Consider the following 25,198-nt stretch of genomic DNA (forward strand, 5'->3'; position numbering starts at 1 on the left):
AGCAAGGGCCAGAGGGATTTTTTTGCTGTGAAAGGGATGACAGCTGCCAAAATGCAGGTACTGTTGGTGGCTGGTGGGTTTAATGTGGACAGAGGTGCAGATGCAGCCATCAGAGAGAATGGGGAGGTCAATATCTAGGAAGGTGGCACGCTGCATTGAGAAGGACCACACGAAGCAGATGGGTGGGAAAGTGTTAGAGGTTGTGAAGAAACGAAGATACAGTGTCTTGGCCCTCAGTCCAGATCATGAAGGTATCATCAATGAGCCATAATCAGACGAGGGGTTTGGTGTTTGGGAGGCTAGAAAGGTCTCCTCTAGATATCGTATAAAAACGTTAGCATATGATGGTACTGTGTGGGTGCCCATAGCTGTGCCTCGGATTTATGTACCTTCTCTTCAAAGGGTGGGTTGGGATAAAGTTAGTAAGGTGTATGAGGAATGAGGTAGTGAGTTTGGAATCTGAAGATGCTGGAAAAAGTATTGTTCAATAATGGTAATACAGTGGACATGAAAGATGGTGCATAGGGAGGTGGTGTCAACAGTGAGAAGTAAGGATTCAGGAGGTAAACGGGTGGTGATGGTGGAGGGTCTGTGTCTTTGACGTGGAAGGCTAGATTATGGGCAATCGGTTGAAGGTGTTGGTCAATGAGGGCTGAAATTCTTTCAGTGGGGGCACAATAATCAGCCATAATAGGAAGTCCAGGATTGTTGGGGTTGTGGATTTTGGGGAGTGTGTAGGTGTGCAGCTGTCATAGGGTGAGGACAGAAATGGGTTCAGGGGAGATTTTCTGGGAATTGGCTACGGTCTTAAGCAGGGATTGGAGATTGGGTTGGATTTCTGGGATGGGATCACACTGGCAGAGTTATAGATGGAGTAGTTAGATAATTGGTGGAGACCTTCTGCCAGTTAATCACTGTGATTCATGACAACAGTGGTGGAAACTTTGTCTGCAGGTTGAATGGTCAGGTCAGGATTTGTTTTGAGGTTGTGTATGGCTGTTCTTTCTTCCACTGAAGGATGGAGAAGGCTAAGTTGGAGGTAAGGAATTCCTGGAAGGTGACTGGTGGGGGTTAAGTAGGAGGGAGGGGGGGGGGGGTAGTGTGAGGATTACAGTTCTGTGGTGGTATGAAGTGGAAGATGCAGGGTTCAGTGATGGAATTAAGGTGGCACAACAGGCAGCTGAACATAACACACTTTATTTGAATGGCTGTTTCACTGCTCGAGCCATCTGGATCCTCCCCTCCACTACCAGCTTTTCTGAACTGGATAGATGGGGAGTTATCTTTACAACAAATTCTCTGCTCCTGTAAGTATCCCTCCCTCAAACTACAGTAACACACTTATCGCACAACTTCCATCCAACAGTTTCCACTCCTGTCCTAGCATCTCTCACCCTGTTTATTTCCAATCCTCTGCCAATGCAACTGCCAGTCTTTCCCTGTTCCTATCCTTCTTTGGTCCATTTTTCCCCACTTCGCTGCCCTACAACCTCCTGACACATGCGTGTTGGCATTCCAGTCCCTGCACACTCCATCAGACAGCATTTGTCTCTCTCTCCACCCATGCACCACTATCCCTTTCCCTTTCCAGTTGCCTCCAGATTGTGGCTTGCATCTCATGTGACAGTTGCATTCTGGCCCTAGATGGAGTTGGCAGACGTGTGCGTGAGGCATGCTTGCTTTTATTGGTTCCAGTTTCACCAAAAACGGATGTTATCTTTCCAGGTCCTTAATCATTACACTAGTGCAGAAGGATCCATTTGACTTTTGTTTCAAAATTGTTTGAAGGTTATCTGATAAGAGCTTTGAAGGTAGCAATTATCATCACACCTGTGCATTAAAGCATTATTCTTTTTACTACAGGAACTTTTCTCCAGTTTACGAAAATTGATAGAAAATGCTAGAAATATTGAAAGAAGACACCAAGAATTCCTTACAGAAGAAAATGATGAGTCGGAAACAGATGAAGATTTTAAGCAAATCCAGCAAAATACAGAGAAAGCTAATCTTATGGTATCATCTGCTTTGGAAACAGAAGAAAGACGGTGCCGCGATCTTCATACTAGCATAGAGGTGCATGGCGAAGAAACTTCGGAAATGGTAAAAGGATTTCTTGAAAGGGTGAGTATGGAAAATGAAAATGAGTGTTCAATTTCTAGTACAGTAACTGTACTGAATATGCTAAATATTTATTATAGAACAAAGAGCAAAAGAATTGCCCTCAGAAGTGGGAATTGAGGTCTCAGTAGATATTGTTCAGGTACATCTTTAATAGTTTTACTCCCAAAAATTGTAATCTCTTGACAGCAGTGCCATAAAGAATAAAGTGGTACCAGGATATAAACTGATTTACCGTAGAACAGTGCACTTAAACACCTGATGAGCCAAAACATTATGACCACCTGCTTAATAGCTTATTTGTCTGTCTTCGGAATGAAATACATCACTGATTCTGTATATCAGGGACCTGTTAGTTTGTTCGTACATTGTGGAGGTATGTGGCATTAGATGTTTATGCACAGGTCACGTAATTCGCATAAATAATGGACTGTCGATTTGTAGATGTGGTGATGGCACCTGAACTTGACCCAGGCGGGTTCCATAGGATTTACGTCAGGCAAATTTGATTGCCGAGACGTGAGTTCCCTATAATGCCGCTCAAACCACTGCAGCATTGTTCTGGCTCAGAGGTATGAACAATTATACTGCTGAATGATGACATTGCTGTCAGGGAACACATTGAGCATGAAAGAAAGCAGGTGGTTTGCATCTGTCTGCGTGTCTTCTATTACTGCGTCCATGACGCGCTGCACGTTTCGAGGTGCCGTTCATCTCAGTGATGGTATAAGTGGAGACAATCATCAACCTAGTTTCAGCAAAAATATGATTCAACCAAAGAGCCAATATGTTTCCATTTATCGATGATTGAATCTCGATGGCTCTGTGCCAACTGCAGTTGTAATTAATGATGTTTTGGTCAACGTGTGAACACACAGGGGTGGTCTGCTGCAGAGTTGTTCAACAATGTACGATGAACTGTGTGCTCCAAAATACTTGCGTATGCACCAGCATTATGCTCTTTCAGCAGTGGGGCCACAGATCACATTCTCTCCTACTTTATAGATCTCACAAGCTTCCGAACCCCACAGTCTGTGTGAAGAGTCGTGGACGTCCAACCATTTAGCGCCTATTCATAGTTTCACTGCTCTTCTACCGCTTCCATAGATGCCCAAGACAGTGGCTCTTCTTTGTTTTAACTTACTCGCTCCCAGGCTCTGCGTAATAATAGTCTACCTATTGTCAAAGTCGCTTATCTCAATGTATTTCCCCATTTGTAGCCCATATCTTTACTTAGGTGCTCCTCTGTTTGTGTCTGCTCTGCATATATTTGTTACCATGTCATAGGCCTGCCGCGACACAATGCAGTATCCAACATCACGGTGGGCAGTGGTCATAATGTTTTGGATTATCACTGTAGATTCACCATTGTCACAGGAATTTGATATTATGGAACACTTCGCAGGAAATTGATATTTTTAAACATAAAGAAATTAATGTGTTAAATTTGTAGAAGGGGGTGATGAGAATGGTAACTAAGGTCCTAAACATAATATTTCTTCTTTCTTTTCTGTCATTTTAGTATACTGTTGTTCCTGAAATATATGAGATACAGAAATTGACTCCCATTAAGAAATTTGAGAGATATTATTTACAATTGCGTAATATTGTCCTAAATGGTAATTTGAAGTATGGATGTTAAATAGTCATCAATATTTACAGAATGTCAATCTTGACACTGGAGCATTTGAAACATAATTACATCAGTGTTAATGACAAAATATCGACTTTCAGTGTTAGTGTAAAACCAGTCTACTTGTTACCACTGTCAATGTATTATTGTCAGTAGGGCTTGCAGGGTGAACTGAGCAGGAATACCACGTGTTACAGAAAGTCAGTTCAAGTAACTGCAGTGTAACCTTTTTATGCTTGTGTTTAGAGATTTCTGCACAAAAAGCTTCCCTGTTTTGGCCTACAATGCCGTTTTATAGTGCATTTGTGGTTAATGTAGATAGTGACTCTTATTTCTGTATTACTTATGATCAGTAATGCCATTTTTATAAATTACAGTGTGCTTATGTATAGGTGGAGTTGACAATGTTATGGGATCCAGGGTCCAACTGTGAACTATCTGTTAAGAAATAATATTATAATCTGTAATTATTCGTGATAATTGTTTGATGTCATTTGACAGGAGGCATCCTTAGGTGCTGTATATTAACAGATTTTCTTCTTTGGGAGTCCAGGATGGTGTGTTTATTGCATAGATATTATTTAGTTATAGAAATTTCGTATGTGTGTTATCTATGATTTCATGTTTATCCATTCTAGTTGTCAAATATTTCAATAAAATTTTTAGGTAGGAATTGTGTTGCAGGTCAGTTTGTTCAATAAGTCATTCGGGAAATTTCTTATGTGTGTGTTTATATCTACAATTCTTCCAAAATAGTCATAGCGCATCCCTTAGATATTATGTGGTAAATTTATGTGTTTTCAGTATGTAGAGTAATAAAATAATTTCTGGATTACTGCAGGTGCTATCTACAACTTGGAGAAGATATTTTGTTTAGATATGAAGCATTTGTTATTTATAAGTCTCACTTCTATCATCAGCAATGTGCGGAACAATGCATGACGTGTCATGGCTGGACTACGTGAGGAACCAGTAACCTCCGCCACATTAATACTACTAATTGAGAAGATGTAATTATTGATAACTTATATAATCACTATCAGAGTGTTACGAAATTGTGATAATAGTAATTATCTTTTGAAAAATATTAGTTTTATGACTGAAACAGAATCGAATTGTTCAGTTTTTACTCCTCAGAAAATTTCATTTTACGCCTCAGGTGGTAATTACCCCCAGGTTGAGAAACACTGACCTACACTTGGGTAAAAATATAATTTATAAAAATGACTTAATTGTTCATAAGTAAGAAGCTTGTTGTGCAGAAGTCTCTAAATACAAGCAAATAAAGAATGCAGCTACTGGAATTAACTTCTTAAAACTGAAAAGAAATAATGTGTGGAAGAAGGCGGTGCATAATATGCGTTGCTCAGATTGGTACACCCCCCAACACACACACACACACACACACACACACACACACACACACAAATAAAATAAAATGAAGTAAAAAAAGCTGTCCACAAGTCTGACTGAGTTGGTAAATACTGTGTAAATAATTGTAATGTAGTGTAAACAAAGTTTAATAGCAAGTTATGAGCTAAGGAAAGAGATTTCAAACTAATATGAGCAGTATCCAGTAGATTTAATGGAAAGTTTTGTGCAGCCATATCCAGTTATTGCCATGCTAGTGCACCACTTGCACTGTCAGTTGCCGATATTTTAGATATTTAAGATGGTTGTGACATTCTGCGGTCTATAGAATTGGCTACACTGATAATTAGCGTAGAAAAGTATGTTGCAAGCAGTGAATTCATCTCAAAACCAGCATGTTGAACATAAAAACATCTGGTATACAATCAACACTGACTGTTGAAGGGAATGTAAAGAATAATATCATAACAGAAGCCAGAAAACACTTACCATCAGCTGAACATGTTAATACATTAACCATATCAACATTGCTGGCACCTGTATTCAGAACATAAATTTTCAAGATGAAGGCAATCAAAACCACCAAAGATTTGCTTGCTGCTGTTGAAATGAATGGCTCTAAAGATGGGCAAAACATGCATACTTATAAAAATCCACAAGAAAAGAATAATATGCTGAAAGTGAACTGGAACTACTGTAACACTCCAGTTATTATCTGCAAAATAACCTTAAAGTTGCTCAACAAGATCTATTAGAAGTATGGAATCATATCATCAGTACTACCTATCAAAAAAAGTGCTGAAGGGCTGTGTAAACACAATGTCAGTTTTCTAAAAGACTGTTGTCAGAAGTAGGATATTGCTCTCTGTCAATAATGCAGTGGATTAAAGAAGAAACTCCTCAAAAATCGTATTTCTAGTCCAAATTCTTGTGGTTTATGTAAAATTATTTATTTCTCTATTTATTGACTGATAAATATGGTATCAGGTGTATTTACATGTTGCTTTTGACACCATTCAATAATTAGCATCAATGTCTCAGGGTTAAAGCTTAGGTGATATCCCAGATCCCTAGTTTCAAGCAAGGAATAGCAGCTTCCACTGTGTAAAAATTTTTCGAACTTCAGTCCCTGCTTCGCCAGCATATTTCTCTTGACTCATCCCCATGAACTCCATCTGTGCACAAAGCAAGCCATTCCCATTCATTTATCCTTAAAAAATACAGTTTGTGCCAATTCTTTTTAACCTGGGTATTAAGAAGTTACCGATTAAAGAAATAAATTAATAATAAAAATAATTTAAGCCCAGAAATTCATAGAGGAATGATTTAATAAATGCATTTTTATACACGAAGATGATGTAACTAACCAAACGAAAGCGCTGGCATGTTGATAGACACACGAACAAACACAAACATACACAACCAACGGTTGCTTCATCAGGAAAGAGGGAAGGAGAGGGAAAGACGAAAGGATGTGGGTTTTAAGGGAGAGGGTAAGGAGTCATTCCAGTCCCGGGAGCGGAAAGACTTACCGTATTTACTCGAATCTAAGCCGCACCTGAAAAATGAGACTCGAAATAAAGGAAAAAAAAATTCCCAAATCTAAGCCGCACCTGAAATTTGAGACTCGAAATTCAAGGGGAGAGAAAAGTTTTAGGCCGCACCTCCAAATCGAAACAAAGTTGGTCCATTGTAATGTGAGACACAATTTAGGTCGAATGAATGACGATACAGCTACAGTAGTTTGGTTCGAGTCGAAAGCTTAGCAGTTAAGCTTTACCAGGTAGCCATTGCTATGAGTCAGGCGCTCCGTCCGTATTTATACGGATACCCTTCCTTTTTCACGTGCTTCGTCTGGTTTGAATCGATTGCTTATTTTGCTTTGATCTGATAAGTGCCGTTTTCTATGTTATAGGTGTTTACATCAGTCACTCTAAGCTGAAAACGCATTACTATACTGTGTCATGCATTGTTTGACGCATTCGATAGTGCGTGTTTACGGCCTGTCGCTGCTCGCGGCATGGCTTGCTTTTGTGCGCGCTACCGCCGCCTACAATTAAAAAAAAAAAAGAGGAATCATCTCATTAGCGAAACAATGGCAAGAGACTGCTATTTGTTGTTACTTACACTGCTGCTTTCTTTGATAATGATCAACAAGAACCAAATAACAGACTGCGTATGATAGAACATGTTCTGAACGAGAGTTTGGCGAAAATTTTTCTCCGTTTGAAAATCTTTGCGGCCGCTTCTTTAGTACATCAAATTCTGCACAGAAATTAGTCATCTTAGATTTAAAAATCTAGTCAGTTGCCGTGCTTCATTTCTGACTGTATCACTATTAGGTATAAGAGTAATACGAATATAAACATGACACGATACGTATATTCTTCCACGTTTGCTGTTGTCTCACTCTAGTTTCGTAGTTTATTTGGCAGACAGGATTTAAATGAGATAGAAGCAAACACGAAAGAATACATGGCAAAATGTTTATATTCGTGTTATTCTTATGGTGAAGAGAATACTGCATGTGATTCACATTTCATCAGGTTCCTATTAGCAACCATCTCTTCTCACAGGTAGGAAAAAATTCAGAACGTAGAGTTGGCCATATTGACAAAAATCCCAGTATTACCAGTCGGATTTTCGTAGTACATTGAAATTCGAAGATGAACAATACGGAATTTGTATTTACTTCGTTGGATAATGTATGAAAAAGCAGTGGTCGAATCTCGGGCGGAGAAAAAAAAAAACTCGTCTTCCAATTTTTTTCTTAATTTTATTTACTGACTCAGAGGTTTTGGCGCCAGTATTTATCTTTGTGCATACAAAGGATGCCTGTGTAGCGCTACATATATTCGACGGCAGAAGTTAGTTGTGGCGGCACCTATCAACATTTTTCAGAACTTCCGCTTGCTTTGCACTCTATTCTAAGCCGCAGGCGGTTTTTTGGATTACAAAAACCGAAAAAAAAGTGCGGCTTAGATTCGAGTAAATACGGTACCTTAGTGGGGGGGGGGGGGGGGTGCGCACACACAGACACACACACACACACACACACACACACACACACACACAACCACACAAGCAGACATTTGTAAAGGCAAAGTCAGATTCTGCCCTACCATTGAAACCCCCAGTACCACAATTTGTAAACTCAAAACTGGTTTCCCCATTTCTATCTAGTTACATCCTGGGACTTTTTCAAGCTAAGCTCTAAAGTAAGACAATATCTTCCGAATATCATTCCCACGCTGCCCACAGTGTTACCCTGTTAAACTCCATAACAAGACTTATTTTTATTTACAAGTATCAAAATATTCATGCTGCTGCAAGACACAGAATTTTTTTTAGTGTTGCGTCCAAAAGCTGGAACCATTCTGTAGTTGTAATCCTCCTCATGACAGATACATTCATAACAAAATCTTGACCCAACTGTTGCATTCTCTTAGGAACTTCCCATCTGTTTCAATATTGTAGTCGTTTCTTCAGAATCTTCCCCATCCTGTGGACATCATTGTTGATATACATTTGTATAGTCCATTCTGTGTTTGTCAAGTGTTGGTGCTCTTGGGTTTTGTAGCGGCTGATAATTTATCCTTGATTAGTTTTTCTGTAGTCCATTAAATTTCGGCCGCATATCATCTAGCCATCCTCAGAGTGAGTCACAAGTCTGACAAGATGCCAAGCGCAGCCTTAGATGCTCCACCACAGTGGTACTGCGCATGCAGGTCATAGATGCTGATCATGACAACTTCTCTGCAGTTTAATCTCTATAGCTTCCTTGAAGACAGATTCCCAAAAAGAAGTAGTGGATGTTAAAATCTTCACATCACTGTAATTCATGGAATGCCCTGTATCAATACAGTGTTCGGGCACAACTGATTTGTCTGGCTGTAATAATCCTGTGTATCTTCGATGCTCGACACACCTCTCATGAACGGTGCGTATTGTTTGACCTATGTACGCCTTCTCACAATTTCTGCAAGTAATCTGATACACGCCAGCTTTGCGAAGCTCTAAATCGTTTTTCGTAGAGTCGAGTAAAGCTGCAATCTTCGTGGGGGACCGGAAGATCATTTTGACACAGTGTTTCTCAAGAATACGGATTATCGACGAGGAAAGAGCACCCACATAGGGCAAAACCGCACTAGATCTGAAGGCATTACTATCTTCTTCCCCATCACATACATGCATTTTAGGTTTTGCATTGAATGCTCTACGAATTTGCTCTGGAGAAAATCCATTCGATTGAAAAATGCTCTTGAGGTGTGTGAGCTCTTCTTGTAAATTGTCTTTATCGGATATACAGTGCACCCAATGCACTAAGGTCTTAAGGACACCTATGGTCTGTTAAGGGTGATGGCAGCTACTGGCATGAAGATATGTGTTGGTTTCCGATATACAGCATGTCCTATAAATTAGCTACCAGAGGGTAGAGGGGACTTCCCATGGCAACACCATAATTCAGCTGCTACCTTCAAATGCAGATGATATAGGTGTTCAGATACAATGTCCAACTTCCAACTAGTAAAATGAATTCGTTCTCTGACAATACAGAACCAGCCCTATGTAAAATTTTATTTACTGCAGCGTTCTTAACAAAGTGAACCAACCTTGCAAATTTTGGGACAACTCCATGCTCATGGCACTTCAGTAAGAAACTCAAGGAGGTAAATAGTCTTGCTCTCTTGTGTCGTAATATGTCCAAACTGTGGAACCATGAAACCATCTCCTCCTCAAAGAGGTACTTGATGTGCATTTTCAACTTCTAGCGGCGTAATGAATAGTCCATTAAATTTTGGGCATGCAGCCACGCAAATAAAATTCCCTCCACTGATATTTCGGCTGCGTATCGTCCGGCCATCTTCAGAGTGAGTCACAGGACTGACGACTTTTTCTGTAAATTTTTTTTTTTTGTACCGATGCTCTCTAGCTATCTGATTCATTGTGTACATTTCATGTGTACAGTTGAGTTTGTCCTATGGAGTGTAGCATGTATGTGAAACTTTGTGCACTTCAGTGAGTGGACTGGCTGTTAACAGTTGTACTCATGGCTGAATGTATCGTTTGTATTGTGTTTACTGTTGATTGTGTGTATGGTGATGTACAGGAAATTTAATTTCACGATTGCTTTTGTCTTAACGGTGAATTCTATTTTAGGATGGACTGCATTTGTCCCTGGGTAGTTGTTTTATTCAGATGTCTGTTTATTCTACCATGTAAATCTCATCCAGTGTGTGCTCTGCCGCGGCCAATTTCTCCCCCTCCCCTAACCTGCAATGTCACTTATGTTCTTTGATCCTGGTGTTGATCATCCAGTCATTCCGACATAAGGTTTTCCACATGTGCATGGCATGTGGTGTAACAGAGCCAAAACACTCAGCAAAGTGACAAATCAGAAAAATAAATATCAAGTTCGGCCTTTCTGCCATACATTCCCAGAGTGACAGACAGAATTGGCCGCATATTGTGCAAACGTGGGGTAAAGACTATTGTCAAACCAACAAAGAAGATCAAAAAGTGTCTTAGATCGGCAAATGAGAAAAGACACACTTGCAGTGTCAGGAATATACCGCATACCATGCACATGTGAAAAGTTTGTCAGAATGACTGGACAATCAATCAACACCAGGATCACAGAACGTAAGGAACATTGCAGATTGGGGCAGATGGAGAAATAGGCCGTGGCAGAGCACGCATTGCAAGAGACAGACTACGTAGTAAAATTTCCCAACGCTGAAGTTTTGGCTGGAGAGGAGAACTATCACACACACTTGTTCAGAGAACCTATAGAAATACAAAAACATGGGAATAGCTTCATCAAGAAAGAAGAAAGCTTCAAGGTAAATGGATCCTGGCTTCCTGTGCCGCAATGAATGACCGTAGCAAGAGGAGAAACACACCGGAAATGACTGCATAGAAGCCTTGGACATCGGCGCACCAGGTACATACAGTCTGTGGCCGCGAGCTTGGCTCACGTCCACCACTAGCAATGGAGTGTGAAACTTTGACAATGCCAGCCACTCGTGCTGGCGAACGTCAGAAAAATCATCAGACGAATGTCAGCTGAAGAACCAGAGACAGAAGCCAATAGGCAGTTCGTTAGCAAGTGACATCGAAAGCCTTAACAATTTTATAATTATATGTCAGTCAAATTGACTCCCCCTGTGACGGGCTTATGGCCCAACTGCAGTGAGCATTGAGCTTGTCTGGGGGGAGGGGGTGCGGTGGGAGTGGGAGTACAGAAGAGGTGTGAGGTGTGGTGCAGGGAAGGGGAGGGATAGCAGTGTAGTGGTGGAGGAAGACACACCAGTGGTGTGTGTGTGTGTGTGTGTGTGTGTGTGTGTGTGTGTGTGTGTGTGTAGGGATTTGGCAGGTACAGATGGTGAACTCCTAGGTGCAACATCAGGAGGCTACACTGTCTGCCCACGTGAATGACCACCACCGTGCCAGCAGACAGCTTGACCACCCAGTTGCTGATGACGTTACTGAACACAATGTGCTGGACTTCGAAGATCACTTCACAGCCAGTGCTATCTGGATTCTTCCCACCAAAACCCATATTTTTTTAATTGTGCGATTTGGGAACTTTTCTGCAACATACAGTTTGCACCTGTAACCCAATGGCCTCAACCTTCTTTAGTTTGTCCGCAACCTACCTTATCCCCTTCCCTGCTTCCATTCCAGCTTATCATACAGTTGTCTTCTATCCCTTCCATTGTGCTTGCGTAGTCTTTTCCCCTTATCTGCTTCTCTCCTCCCCCCTTTGACCCTACAGCACAGCCTTGTGTGTGTGGGGGTCTTCATTTCTGCATATGAAGTGCAGTCTTTTTTAAACATGCCTGCCTGCCAGTTACTAAATGCTTCCCTTATGTGGTGAGTATTGATTTATCATGTTTCATATTGTTGCATTGCATCCCATATTTTCCAATGCTTGCAGATTTACCAGTGGTTACCAAGCAAGGTGGCGCAGTGGTTAGCACACTGGACTTTCATTTGGAAAGCTGACAGTTCAAACCCGTGCCGTGTCCGGCCATCCTGATTTAGATTTTCTGTGATTTCCCTAAATCACTTCAGGCAAATGGCAGGATGGGGCCTGACTTGCTTCCGCATCCTTCCCTACACCCATGAGACTGATAACCTCGCTGTTTGGTTCTCTCCCATGAATCAACCAGTTTTCCAATATATCGGAACAGATTTGTGGTGCTGTAGTTTTATCTCCGCTAAGCACATTTTTTTGCAAGTCTGTTAATTCTAATTACATTTCCAGAAGTACATTATTGGGTGTAACCGAAAATGGGGTACTAAATAATTTTAATCATTTTCTTATTTACACAGACCCTGAAATATTGTCTCAAAAATCTGACAAATTTGCATATTTCACTGACAAACCAATTGTAGTAATGTAATAATGTTTATCAGAATAATAGTAAAAGTGGTGTGCAGTGAAGTATCCTTGAATCTTGTCTACATGTTTTATTGAGTTGTTACTGAGGTTACCGATGTGTTCTTAGTAACTAAAAAGTACATTCAATTAAGTAGTGTCTTATGTATGGATCTGTGTGTACTGTACAAACTACATATCATGCAACAATTTAAAATGGTTAAAAAGAATTCTCTTACTTGATAATATCATTGCTTTTTGCATAAGTAGCAAATAGCAGACATAATTATTTTATACATAATGTTAGTATTTATTTAATATTTATCTTAAAATTAAATTGTTTTCTTTTTTCAGATTTCAACTGTTAAAAGTGGGATTGAAGAATGTAATGGTGAACTGGAAACCGTCGTAAGGAAAGCAGTTTCAGATACAGAAGGAGCATGGTCAAAACAATACAGTTTCATTGAGCAACAACTTCGTCATATATCAGAAAATATTAGAGAAGCTGAGAAACAGCATCAAGATCATACTCAAGTAAGTTAGTAACACGTAATAACACCTAATCTGTTGGTTGGCAATTGTTTTCATCCTGCTTTTGTTATTGAAAGCTAATACTGTGACAGTTGTGTACTTTCAGAACAATGTAAGACGTCATTGACACAAAGTTACTCTAGTTTTCCTTCTCACTTCAGTCTGAAGTATTTTCATCCCTTTGCTTGTAAATAAACAATAATAATATTTATTTATTTATTTAAAATTATATTTTAGCTTTTAACACAAAACATCAGCTATCCAGATTTAGTGGCTATACTGCAACCTTATTACCCATGTTTTATTATTTATTTATTTGACTTCAACCTTCATAATAATGAAATACTTCAGGCTCATTCAGATCATGATGATGTCTCGGGAGTCGTATTATCTGGCCTTTCAATGCTCAGCAAAGAAAGTAACAGTAAAAAATACTCAACAATGTACAGAGGGAGGTGGCAAAACCTGAATAAGTACACCTATATCTCCTAGATCTACATCTACATCTGTACTCTGCAAACCACCATAAGGTGCATGGCAGAGGATACACTCCAGTGTACCAGTTATTTATTTATTTATTTATTTATTTTTTTCTGTTCCATTCACATATGGAGCATGGGAAGAAAGAGTCTGAATAACTCTGTGCGTGCAGTAATTACACTAATCTCGATTCCTATGTGAGTGACATCTGGGGGGTTGTCGTATATTCCTAGAATAATCATTTAAAGCTTGTTTTAGAAACTTCGTTATTAGACTTTCTCGAGATAGCTTATGACTATCTTCAAGAGTCTTTCAATACCTTCAGTATCTCTGTCACACTCTTCCACAGATCAGACAAACCTCTGACCACATGTGCTACCTTTCTCAGTATACGTCATTGTTCCTTGTCAGTCCTATCTAGTACGGGTCCCACATACTAGAGTAACATTCTAGAACTGGTCGCACGAGTGATTTGTAAGCAATCTTCTTTGTAGACTGATGGCACTTCACCAGTATTCTACCAATAAACAAAATTCTACCACTTGCTTTACCCATGACTGAACTTGTGTGATCATTCCATTTCATATCCCTACAAAGTGTTACACATGGCTATTTGTATGAGTTGGCAGATTCCAACAGTGACTATATTGATATTATAGTCATAGGATACTACATTTTACGATTTTGTGAAGTGCACAATTTTACATTTCTGAACATTTAAAGCAAGCTGACATTCTCTGCACCACTTTGAAATCTTATCAAGATCTGAGTGAATATTTATGCAGCTTCTTTTAGATACTGTTTCATTATAGATAACTGCATCATCTGCAAAAAGCCTGCCATCCCCACCCATTTCGCTGGGGCACATCCAAAGGTAGTTCCACCTCTGACGATGACTCTCCATCCAACATAACATACTGCATCCTCTCTACCATAAAGTTCTCAGTCCAGTCACAAATTTCATTTGATACCCCATATGTTCAGTCTTTTGACAATAAGTATAGGTGTTGTACTGAGTCAAATGCTTTTCAGAAACCAAGAATTTGAAATCCATGCTGGTTGGCATTGAAGAGGTCATTCTGCTCAAGATACCTCATTATGTTTGAGTTCGGAATATGTTCTAAAATTCTACAACAAATCTGTGACAAGGATATTAGGCGGTAATTTTGGGGATCACTTCTACTAACCTTCATGTAGATGGATGTGAGCTGTGCATTTTTCCAAGAACTGGACATTGTTTTTTGTTCGAGGGATCTAAGATGGATTATAGTTAGAAGAGGGTCTAACTTGGCCACAAATTGTGCATAAAATTTGACAGGGATTCCATCGGGCCCAGGAGCTGTGTTCACTTTTAACTGTTTCAGCTGTTTCTCAATACGACTGACACTATACTTAGTTCATTTATCTTTTCAGTGGTTCGAGGATTAAATTGGGGAATTTCTCCTGGGTTTTGCTTTGTAAAGGAACATTTGAAAATGGGAGTTAAGCATTTCACCTTTTGCTTTGCTACTATCAATTATAGTTCCTGTCTCATTTGCTAGGCATTGTACACTAACTTTGGTGCCACTAATAGCCTTTACATATGGCCAGAACTTCTTTGGGTTCTGCGAAAGATCCCTTGATCTTATTGTACACCAGTGGTTAATTGCTGAATGGATGCATATGACTTGTGCTTAGTTTTCCTAGGAATTTTTTACTAGTTGTCCTGCAATGAATCATTTTGCTATCATGTTTCTTGAAGAAAATCTATTCTGTTATTTATATACGTATTATACAGCATTATTATCATAGAGGTCAGTAACATTAGCAAGGACACCGAGAAAGAAGGAAAGCTGTGAGCAGCGAAAGCAGTGGGGATGTGGACAGTACGTTTATGTAAGACAATCTTTTTTAGAGGACTATTGATTTCCTTAAACTGCATTTGCTAAGCCAAAAATTCTCAAAAATAGTGGCTATTATTCATTCATGAGGAATTTCTGTAACACAAACGTAACTGTGATGCAGTAACAGAATGGGTTCATATTGCACACAGCAGGCACCATTCATGTTCCTAATTTGTGTTTGGTGATAGGTGGAAAAAGTCTACCAATCAGTGGTAAATGTTCCTTGTTAATCTGGCCACAGTAGTAAAAACTTAGGAGACAGCGATTTAGCTCTAACACCAGCAGAGTTGCACATCCCACACAGAACACATGCATATCTTCAGTATCATAAATTCTTAAACTGGTCAGTGCACAAAAAAGGAACTGGCATCACTTCTCTTGGAGATCTGCTCTATGCTTTCATTAGTTTTATTTATGACAGCAAATTTTGAAGACAACATGTAAAAGTTAACTAAAATAAATTTACTGATGATATTAAGTTTTTGACATACAGGAAACTTTGTTACTGAATTTGGGTGAACACAGGTGAATGAATTCTTACGAATAAATCATTTTCATTCACTTCGAAAAGGATCTGTGTCGGGGGATCTCAAACACACGATCATTTCAGTTAAGATATCCATGAAGCTGCACTTGCACATTAACACCTTGACAGTCAGCAGTTCATTACAAGAAGCAGAGCACTAGGGTTACAATTAATTAATTCCTGCATTTTCTGCTCAAACTTGAAAGGGTTCTTGTTGCTTGAGATGAAGCAAATTATGTTTAGAGGAAAGAATAATAGTGATGATGACAAAGTGCTCCACCTCAGTACTGTATACAGTTATAATCCAGACAGTAACAATGTCACTTCAGTTGCATATCACATAAGAGTAATATAAATACCGTATTTACTTGAATCTAAGCCGCACCTGAAATTTGAGACTCGAAATTCAAGGGGAGATAAAAGTTTTAGGCCGCACCTCCAAATCGAAACAAAGTTGGTCCATTGTAATATGAGACACAATGTAGGTAGAATGAATGACGATACAGCTAGAGTCGTTTGGTTCGAGTCGTAAGCTTAGCAGTTAAGCTTTACCAGGTAGCCATTGCTATGTGTCAGGCGCCTCCGTCCGTATTTATACGGGTACCCTTCCTTTTCCACGTGCTTCGTCTGGTTTGAATCGATTGCTTATTTTGCTTTGATCTGATAAGTGCCGTTATCTTTGTTATAGGTGTTTGCGTCACTCTTAAGCTGAAAATGCATTACTGCACTGTGTCATGCATTGTTTATCGCATTCTGATAGTGCGTGTTTACGGCCTGTCGCGGCTCGCGGCATGGCTTGCTTTTGTGCGCGCTACTGCCGCTTACAATTAAAAAAAAAAAAAAAAAAAAAAAAAAAAAAGAGGAATCGTCTCATTAGCGAAACAATGGCAAGAGACTGCTATTTGTTGTTACTTACACTGCTGCTTTCTATTATAATGATCAACAAGAATCAAATAATAGACTGTGTATGATAGAACATGTTCTGAACGAGAGTTAGGCGAAAATTTTTCTCCGTTTGAAAATCTTTGCGGTCGCTTCTTTATTACATCAAATTCTGCACAGAAATTAGAGTCATCTTAGATTTAAAAATCTAGTCACTTGCCGTGTTTCATTTCTGATTGTATCACTATTAGGCATAAGAATAATACGAATATAAACATGACACGATACGTATATTCTTCCGCGTTTGCTGTTGTCTCAATCTAGTTTCGTAGTTTATTAGGCAGACAGGATTTAAATGAGATAACAGTACCTGCATAGCAGAATTGTATTTTTTAAAGTTTTGACCATTAGTAGAAAGGCTGTTACCAGCAACTGAGTAAATAACTTTCACATATTATTGAGGATTAAAATTTTAAATCCTGTTTGTATGAATGTTGTATGAAGTAAAATTGTATTATTTTCTGTCGTTATTACTCATGATGATGATATCTCTTGTGTGTTCATCACTTGGCTGGATGTTTTCCACAATTTGCTTTTTCATTCCTCATTTGATCTGTTCTGCACATGTTTACCAAAGTTTGTGTGTTTTTCTCTGGGTCCCCAAGAAAATGTCCCAATGACTATATAGCATACCATATTTTAAATGACAAGAACACATAATTAGTACATAAATGTTAGATCTGAAGCAGGAAGCATGACATTGACACTGCAGAATTGTGGAAAAATACTCTTCAAGCTGTCATAGAAAAGTACAGTCCTAATGATGATTTTAATGCAGATGAAATCGTATTATTTTTGCACTTTCTGCCTGGAAAACACTTCTGAGTTCATAGCAGAAAAATGCCAGGTGGAAAATTTAGTAAAGGGAGGCTAACGGTTTCACTGTGTTATAATCAAAGTAGAACATGTTTTGACTCAGTTTTCACGATGATGCTCAAGGTGGTGATAAATTTGTGATTGACTTTTCTATTGATTGGAATTTACAAAACTAAAATAAAAATATTTCAATTTTAAAAAAAATTAAAAATGTAAAGTATTCTGACTAAGTTAAGAGTTTCCATTGACCATTTTGATTTACTTATTTACTCGAATCTAAGCCGCACTCGATTCTAAGCCTCACTCGAAAAATGAGACTCGAAATTCAAGGGGAGATAAAAGTTTTAGGCCGCACCCCCAAATCGAAACAAAGTTGGTCCATTGTAATATGAGACACAATGTAGGTCGAATGCATGGCGATACAGCTAGAGTCGTTTGGTTCGAGTCGTAAGCTTAGAAGTTAAGCTTTACCAGGTAGCCATTGCTATGCGTCAGGCGCTCCATCCGTATTTGTACGGGTACCCTTCCTTTTCCACGTGCTTCGTCTAGTTTGAATTCATTGCTTATTTTTCTTTGATCTGATAAGTGCCGTTCTCTTTGTTATAGGTGTTTACGTCACTCTAAACTGAAAACGCATTACTGTACTGTGTCATGCATTGTTTGTCGCATTCTGATAATGAGTGTTTATGGCCTGTCGCCGCTCGCGGCATAGCTTACTTTTGTGCACGCTACCGCCGCTTACAATAAAAAAGAAAGAGAGAGAGGGGGGGGGGGGAATTGTCTCATTAGCGAAACAATGGGAAGAGACTGCTATTTGTTGTTACTTACACTGCTGCTTTCTATTATAATGATCTACAAGAACCAAATAATAGACTGTGTATGATAGATGTTCTGAACGAGAGTTTAGCGAAAAATTTTCTCCGTTGAAAATCTTTGCAGACGCCTCTTTAGTACATAACATTCTGCACAGAAATTAGAGTCATCGTAGATTTAAAAATCTAGTCAATTGCCGTGCTTCATTTCTGACTGTATCACTATTAGGCATACAAATAATATGAATATAAACATGACATGATATGTATATTCTTCCGCGTTTGCTGTTGTCTTACTCTAGTTTCGTAGTTTATTAGGCAGACAGGATTTAAATGAGATAGCAGCAAACATGAAACAAATGCATGGCAAAATGTTTATATTCAAATTATTCTTATGGTGAAGGGAATACTGCATGTGATTCACAATTCATAAAAGTTCCTGTTAACAACCATCTCTCTCACAGGTATGAAAAAATTCAGAACATAGAGTTGGCCATATTGACAAACATCACAAACAGTCTTGCCAGTTGGATTTTTGTAGTACATTGAAATGCTGCTACATTCGAAGATGAACAATATGGAATTTGTATTTACTTCGTTGTATAATGTATGAAAATGTAGTGGTCGGAACTCGGGGCGGAGAAAAAAGCTCGCCTTTCACCTATTTTTAATTCATTTACTGGCGCAGAGGTTTTGGCGCCAGAATTTATCTTTGTGCCTGCAAAGCATGCCTGTGTAGCCCTACATATATTCGACGGCGGAAGTTAGTTGTGGCGGCACCTACCAAATTTTTCAGAACTTCCGCTTACTTTGCACTCTATTCTAAGCCGCAGGCGGTTTTTTGGATTACAAAAACCGAAAAAAAGTGCGGCTTAGATTCGAGTAAATACGGTACATGTTGCGAGGCTGATTGAATTGTTCGTCCCAGATTGTTTATAAATGACTAGTATAGTACAAAAGTGTAGATGTTGGGAAGCCAAGAATCATATACGACGACGTTGTTTCCATGTGATGAAATAGCTACAAATTTTCACAAAAATGGCGTGATATCAGTTGGCTTAAATAAAAGCAATTTGTCACAATCTCTTAAAATACCTTAGAGCTGCTTCATCCTGAAACATGTAGCCTGTCAGCAGAAGTTATGTTGGACATCTCTGCTTTCGTGTGTGTAAAATCAGTTTCCAGATTTCTCTATGCCAATGCGGTCTACCTCTCAGTCTTGCTGAGACGCACAATGGTAAACATGCTCGTGCGCACACACTCCCTGCATCACTCGCTCTTCACCTAACATTGTGGCATCTTTGCTCTACAGCTGTCCTATATTTCTATAATGTTTACCACCCTGGCAGATCTGATAAGGTTCTCTTTAAATCAAATGTGTAAAAGTTTCCAAATGTATCTACTGCTTTATCCACTTCCAAAAAGTCAGTGTCTGAAGTGCTGGATACACTCAAGTTCTTTCTCTCACTGAAGGCACTGTTATTCTTGTAAGAAGCTTCATTATTTATACATTTATGCTTTGGAAAGAAAATTGAATAAAAGATGATCACAGTTAGGTGAAATATACTACAAAGTTTGCACTGGAAGAGTTAAATATAAATATAATTCTTTACACAAACAGTGTTAGTTTTACACATACTCCGTTTAACATGTTAGTTCAATAACAAAATTCATGCCTGTTTTTGTATGTGTGTCTCTTCTACAGCTATTAACTGGGAGTCTCCACAAGTCAGCACATGCTCAAGAAGTACATATAGAAGAACAACGCATGTCATATGCCAGTTTTATTCGTGAACGTGTCCTTTCTCTCGAACAGCAGTGTGCACATATATCTGACTGGCAGTACAGTATTGATGGTCATGTGCAAGAACGGGATAAAGATGTTGAACAGTTCCTTGTGGAATTGCTACGTCAAGATATCCCTACTGGTAATTTCACTTTACTGCTTCCAGCGTTTGTTATAACTGCTGCAGAGCCATTTGCTCTTAATTGTGTCCCTTGATTTGTAGGCACCACTCCGCAGAGAAGGCAGTTCGACTACCCAACAACCTTAATAAATTCAACACCTACAAGGATATTGGAAAAGTTACAGAAAATTCATGATGCTGCGCAACTCAAAAATAAGCTGGATCAGGTGAGCTACATATTTTTGATGTGGGCTGTAGGAGAAAATAAATGCACCATCATGTCCATTGTTAACCTGTACATGCTGCTTGGAGAAAACAAGGCTTGAAAATGCTTTCTCTATTATAATCTTGTGTTTTCCAGGTTATTTCAGAAGATGTAGAAGCAGAGAGCACAGACTCCTCCATCAGTAATCAAGATGCAGAAAATATATTAAGGACACCCATTAGCTTACATAAAGCTAAGAGCAATGAGGTATATATTGTTTAGAGTTATATTTCTGCAATGTACAAGAGTTGCCCAGAAAGTAACACACTACGTTTTTTTTCTCAGCCGAAAACAATGCTGTAAATGTGAAACGTTACTTACGTATTATGTGAAGTCACCTGAGTGAGTGCACCAAGTTTCTGCCACTTCCGGCAGGTAGTGTAGCTGCAGGGCAGTTTCAAAATGGCACATTACAAGCGATGTGCCTTCATTGAATTTCTCACTGCAGAGAAAGAAACTGTGGGGAGTATTCACAAACACTTGTGCAAAGTCTATGGAGCAACTGCTGTCAGCAAAAGTACAGTTAGTCGCTGGGCACTTAAAGTGAGGTCATCAGAAGGCGGTTCAGTGGAGCGTTAAGATTTGCAGCAGTCGGGGAGACTGTCCATGGCTGTCACACCTGACCTAATCTCCTTGGACGTCTACTTGTTTGGGCCATTAAAGGATGCCATTTGTGGAAGACATTTCGAGGACGAACAGATGATGATTCATACAGTGAAGCAATGGCTCTGCCACCAAGACAAGGATTGATACCAACAAGGCACCCTTGTTTCGCGCTGAATGAAGAGCATAGAATGAGATGGAGATAAAGTGGAGAAATAGGGTGTGTGTAAAAAACAAAAAATTCTTTCGTGTGTGTAATTCTCATTATGTACAATAAAGGATTGTTAAAGGAAACATGTGGTGCATTGCTTTCTGGGCAACCCTCATTTATTTTATTACTAAGTGCTTTCTAGAATCACAATGTGTGCAGTTACCACTGATGGGAAGTGGCAATGGCATAGTCCCTATCTCAGTAAGATTTATTGTATTTAAAATATTTTGCAGCCTTTTGTTTTACCTCTAAACATAAAATCCCAATTTACTCTGGTTTTATTATTTTGGCAAGCTAAAAAATCCCAAGTATCCTCGGGCAACTTAAGATGAGATCTTTGAAAAATTAAATCTTGCTTAAATCGTACATTCTTAGTGTGGCTGTCATGTTTTGGCTGAGGTGGTTGCCACAAGATATTGTCTACACTGTGCGCTGCTTGGGATATTTGACAACAAAACACACACTTTCAACTTCTGTTCCATATTGTTGGTTAGGTAGTACTTTTGAAAGAGGATACTACAGTAATCCTGAGATTCACATTGAATTTAGCAGCTCAGAAAGTGAAGGAAAATGTGCTGTTTTCATTAGAAACTGTAAGTTACAACAGTTCGTCAGTTAAGTGCTTGCCAATGGTAAGAGAAAATACGTCCAGTGTTCTCCAGCAAGTTCCTCCAATGTTAGTGTTCACAGGAAACCTTTGTGAACGACTTCATAGCTACACAAACTAAAAAGTGACTTTTAGTTTTTTTATATTTTAGTTGATGTCCAGTACATGAGTACACTCGGGAATTTATTAATGGAAATGTTCAGTAAGCTAGAACTCATTATTTTGAGCTTTAAAGGCTATCTTTGTAAGTATATAAGTAATGTCTTTCATTGTGGGATGTTTTTTATCAATAAAAATGTAAGTTTTTGGAAGATAATTTCTTGAAATAAGCTTTTTGTTGCTTTTGTTGAAAATATCTGGCTAAAAATTTCATGATCTGAGGTGACAGGGTAGGAAGGACAACATGTTGCAGTCTGAAGGATTAGGGAATTGGTAATATCCAATATATTTCTCGAAAATGAATTAATCTATCCACAGGGAAGATTTCTCAATGCTTTTGTTGGAGGAATTGTGTGTGTTCACTTGTGTGCTGACAGAGCAAGTGTCAAAGCATTCACAAACTTCGCTGATAAGCTATTGCTAGTGCATATCTGTGACTTCCACAATTTCCTTCTGCAAGTTTGCAAGGAGATTTTATTGACACTGTTATAGATGAGACATCCCTTTTGATTTGGTTGTGTAACTTTTCAAGTTAGATATTTCACATGTCATGAGAATAAAATATATTCTTAAAACTAATGTCAAGAATCCTAAACATTTGGTTTTAGTGTTATAAATGTCTTGAAATGAACAAATTCATGAGCCAGTCACTTAAAGGGTGGTTGTACAAAGATATTTACAACTGTCATATCAGGAGGTCTGCACCTCACACTCCAGTATGTTCTTGGGCTATTTCAAGGCATTTTTGTAGTTACTCGGTCGCAAACCTCGTGTTGTGTCATAATGATTTATTCACAGGGTGAGGGCCATCTTAGACAGACACACACACACACACACACACACACACACACACACACACACACACACACACACACACACACACACACACACACACCCTTTTACCTGATTGTCTTCAGCTCGGCTACCCACCTTCGTGGATGTTTGCATTCACCTACTGATTGCCCCATAAGAATGTGTGTTCACGCCAAACCTACCAGTGACCAGCAACAACTCAACTTCAACTTCAACATCTGTCAACTGGTTAACACCAAAAAGTCTCTCCTGCAGTGTGGCCACCTGTAGACCCTGCATTTTAATTGATATCTCTTGCTGTTCAGATAATGATGGCATATCCTCTTGTCACTCAATAATACACAGGACTGTAACGAAATCATATTGTTAAGACTTCTACCTCCCAATGTGCCCATCCATCCAACTTGCAACACATTGTTTTCGATGCTTACAATGTCCCCATCCCCCAATTACACATTTCCATCCCCCACACCCGTCCCAATGCCACCCTGCTCTCTCTCTCTCTCTCTCTCTCTCTCTCTCTCTCTCTCTCTCACACACACACACACACACACACACACACACACACACACACACATTCCATGCACTAAATTTCTAGCTGTTTGCCTAGATCCAGTTACTAATATGCCCTACTTGGATCAACTGTGTTTTTTCGGGGATGCTGGTTCTGACATTTAACTTAATACTGTAGTACTTAAACACACAACACCGTTTAGTTTAATTTGAACTGAAACTTCTTGATATGAAAATTGTGTGCATACTACAGATATTTATTACAGAAAATTCAATATCAGTTTTTAAATTTAAGCAAGTTACATTGTGTGACTGAGAATTACAATTTTCTAGCCCTTTCATTCAAACTTCAATGGTGTAAGCAACAACTTATTGGAATAAGTTTAGGTGGCACTAGATAACTTTTACCATATTTTTCCAAATGTTCCATTTCTGAATCACACTTCTATTTTGTTACAGGATGTTAATAAAGAGAATTCACGGCCTAGTGACAAAGAAACGAGCAAGTTACTAAAGTCTGCAAGTTTAAATGATATGAAAGTCACACCACGTAAACCTCTGAATGCTAAAAACTGAATGCTTTTATATCACGACGTTACATGAATTTATTTTGTACATTCCTGTAAGAGGAAACAAAAGTTTAGTGAACCTCAGTTTTATCTTGCAATTAAATGTAAATTAAACATATATTGTAGCTGTGCGAAGCTGTCTGTAAATATTATGACAAAGTTTTTACAGCTTCTTTTAAGAGAAGAAAATGTCAGTAGGGTTAGGTTTTCACTGCCGTTTTTACCATCATACATGTGAATATTTATAGAAATATAATAAATTGTATGTTAGTGTGCTAATGTTCTTTTGTAACTAGGCATTTATTTTAATTTTTTGTACATTCCTGTAACAATAACTGAGCTTGACAGCTGTGTGTCTTACTGTAAATTGAGGAAACAGTGTCATTCTGACGCCAAAGTTGAATAAATTGACTCCAGTTTGTAATGCTTTTATAACAAATCATTATTTTTTTCCTGTAAAAGAGTGGTCCCAGTGTCAGTCCTTGTGGTACACTTGTAGGAAGTCAGCCACAATCTGAAGGTGCTGTTTTACAGTGTACATGCCCTGAGTTTCTTAGTGGAATGTTCTGCATCCTTTCTGTTAGCAGCCAGATCTCAATACCATACTACTGGAGTTCCTGTAGTAGGAAAATAGAGTGAGCTGCACAAAAAGACGCTTAAGACAAATCACAGAATACACCAGTTTGCAATATTTTGTTGTTTAAATTTTGTGTAATTTGATACATGAATTGAAAAATTGTAAATTTTGTGGAGAGATGTATTTGGAAGAGAAGTATTGTACTTTGGAATAGGTGTGTGTTTCTAGTGTACATATTATTTTCCAGCACCTCCATGACAGAAAAAACAGTGAGACTGGCCAGTGCAACTGAAATTTGACTGTACATATGTAGCATTGACATTGCTTCATCCTTTGCAGTATCAATGCCAGTCTTCTGAGCTTGTTTAATACTTGGGTGCCTGACTGTGCTTAAAGAAAGGAGCTGAACAATAATGGACATTCACATTGCTCAACTTCTCTCTGAAGTATTGCCTGAATTATTATTGTATAGTATTTC

The 25,198-nt window shown here is 38.8% G+C and overlaps 1 protein-coding gene across 1 annotated transcript in view; it reads left to right on the plus strand.

Moving 5' to 3' along the window:
* LOC126188002 (kinesin-like protein KIF11-A) overlaps positions 1-24,567 on the plus strand; it is a 204,959-nt gene extending 180,392 nt beyond the window's left edge. Inside the window, exons 13-18 of the mRNA XM_049929415.1 lie at positions 1,864-2,121; positions 12,861-13,040; positions 20,202-20,424; positions 20,506-20,630; positions 20,765-20,875; positions 24,034-24,567. Coding sequence (XP_049785372.1) covers positions 1,864-2,121; positions 12,861-13,040; positions 20,202-20,424; positions 20,506-20,630; positions 20,765-20,875; positions 24,034-24,150 — 1,014 coding nt within the window. The 3' untranslated portion in view covers positions 24,151-24,567. The remainder of the gene's footprint in view (positions 1-1,863; positions 2,122-12,860; positions 13,041-20,201; positions 20,425-20,505; positions 20,631-20,764; positions 20,876-24,033) is intronic.
* Positions 24,568-25,198: the final 631 nt, after the last annotated feature.

Source organism: Schistocerca cancellata, chromosome 1, assembly GCF_023864275.1.
Source record: "Schistocerca cancellata isolate TAMUIC-IGC-003103 chromosome 1, iqSchCanc2.1, whole genome shotgun sequence".
NCBI classification, from domain to species: domain Eukaryota; kingdom Metazoa; phylum Arthropoda; class Insecta; order Orthoptera; family Acrididae; genus Schistocerca; species Schistocerca cancellata.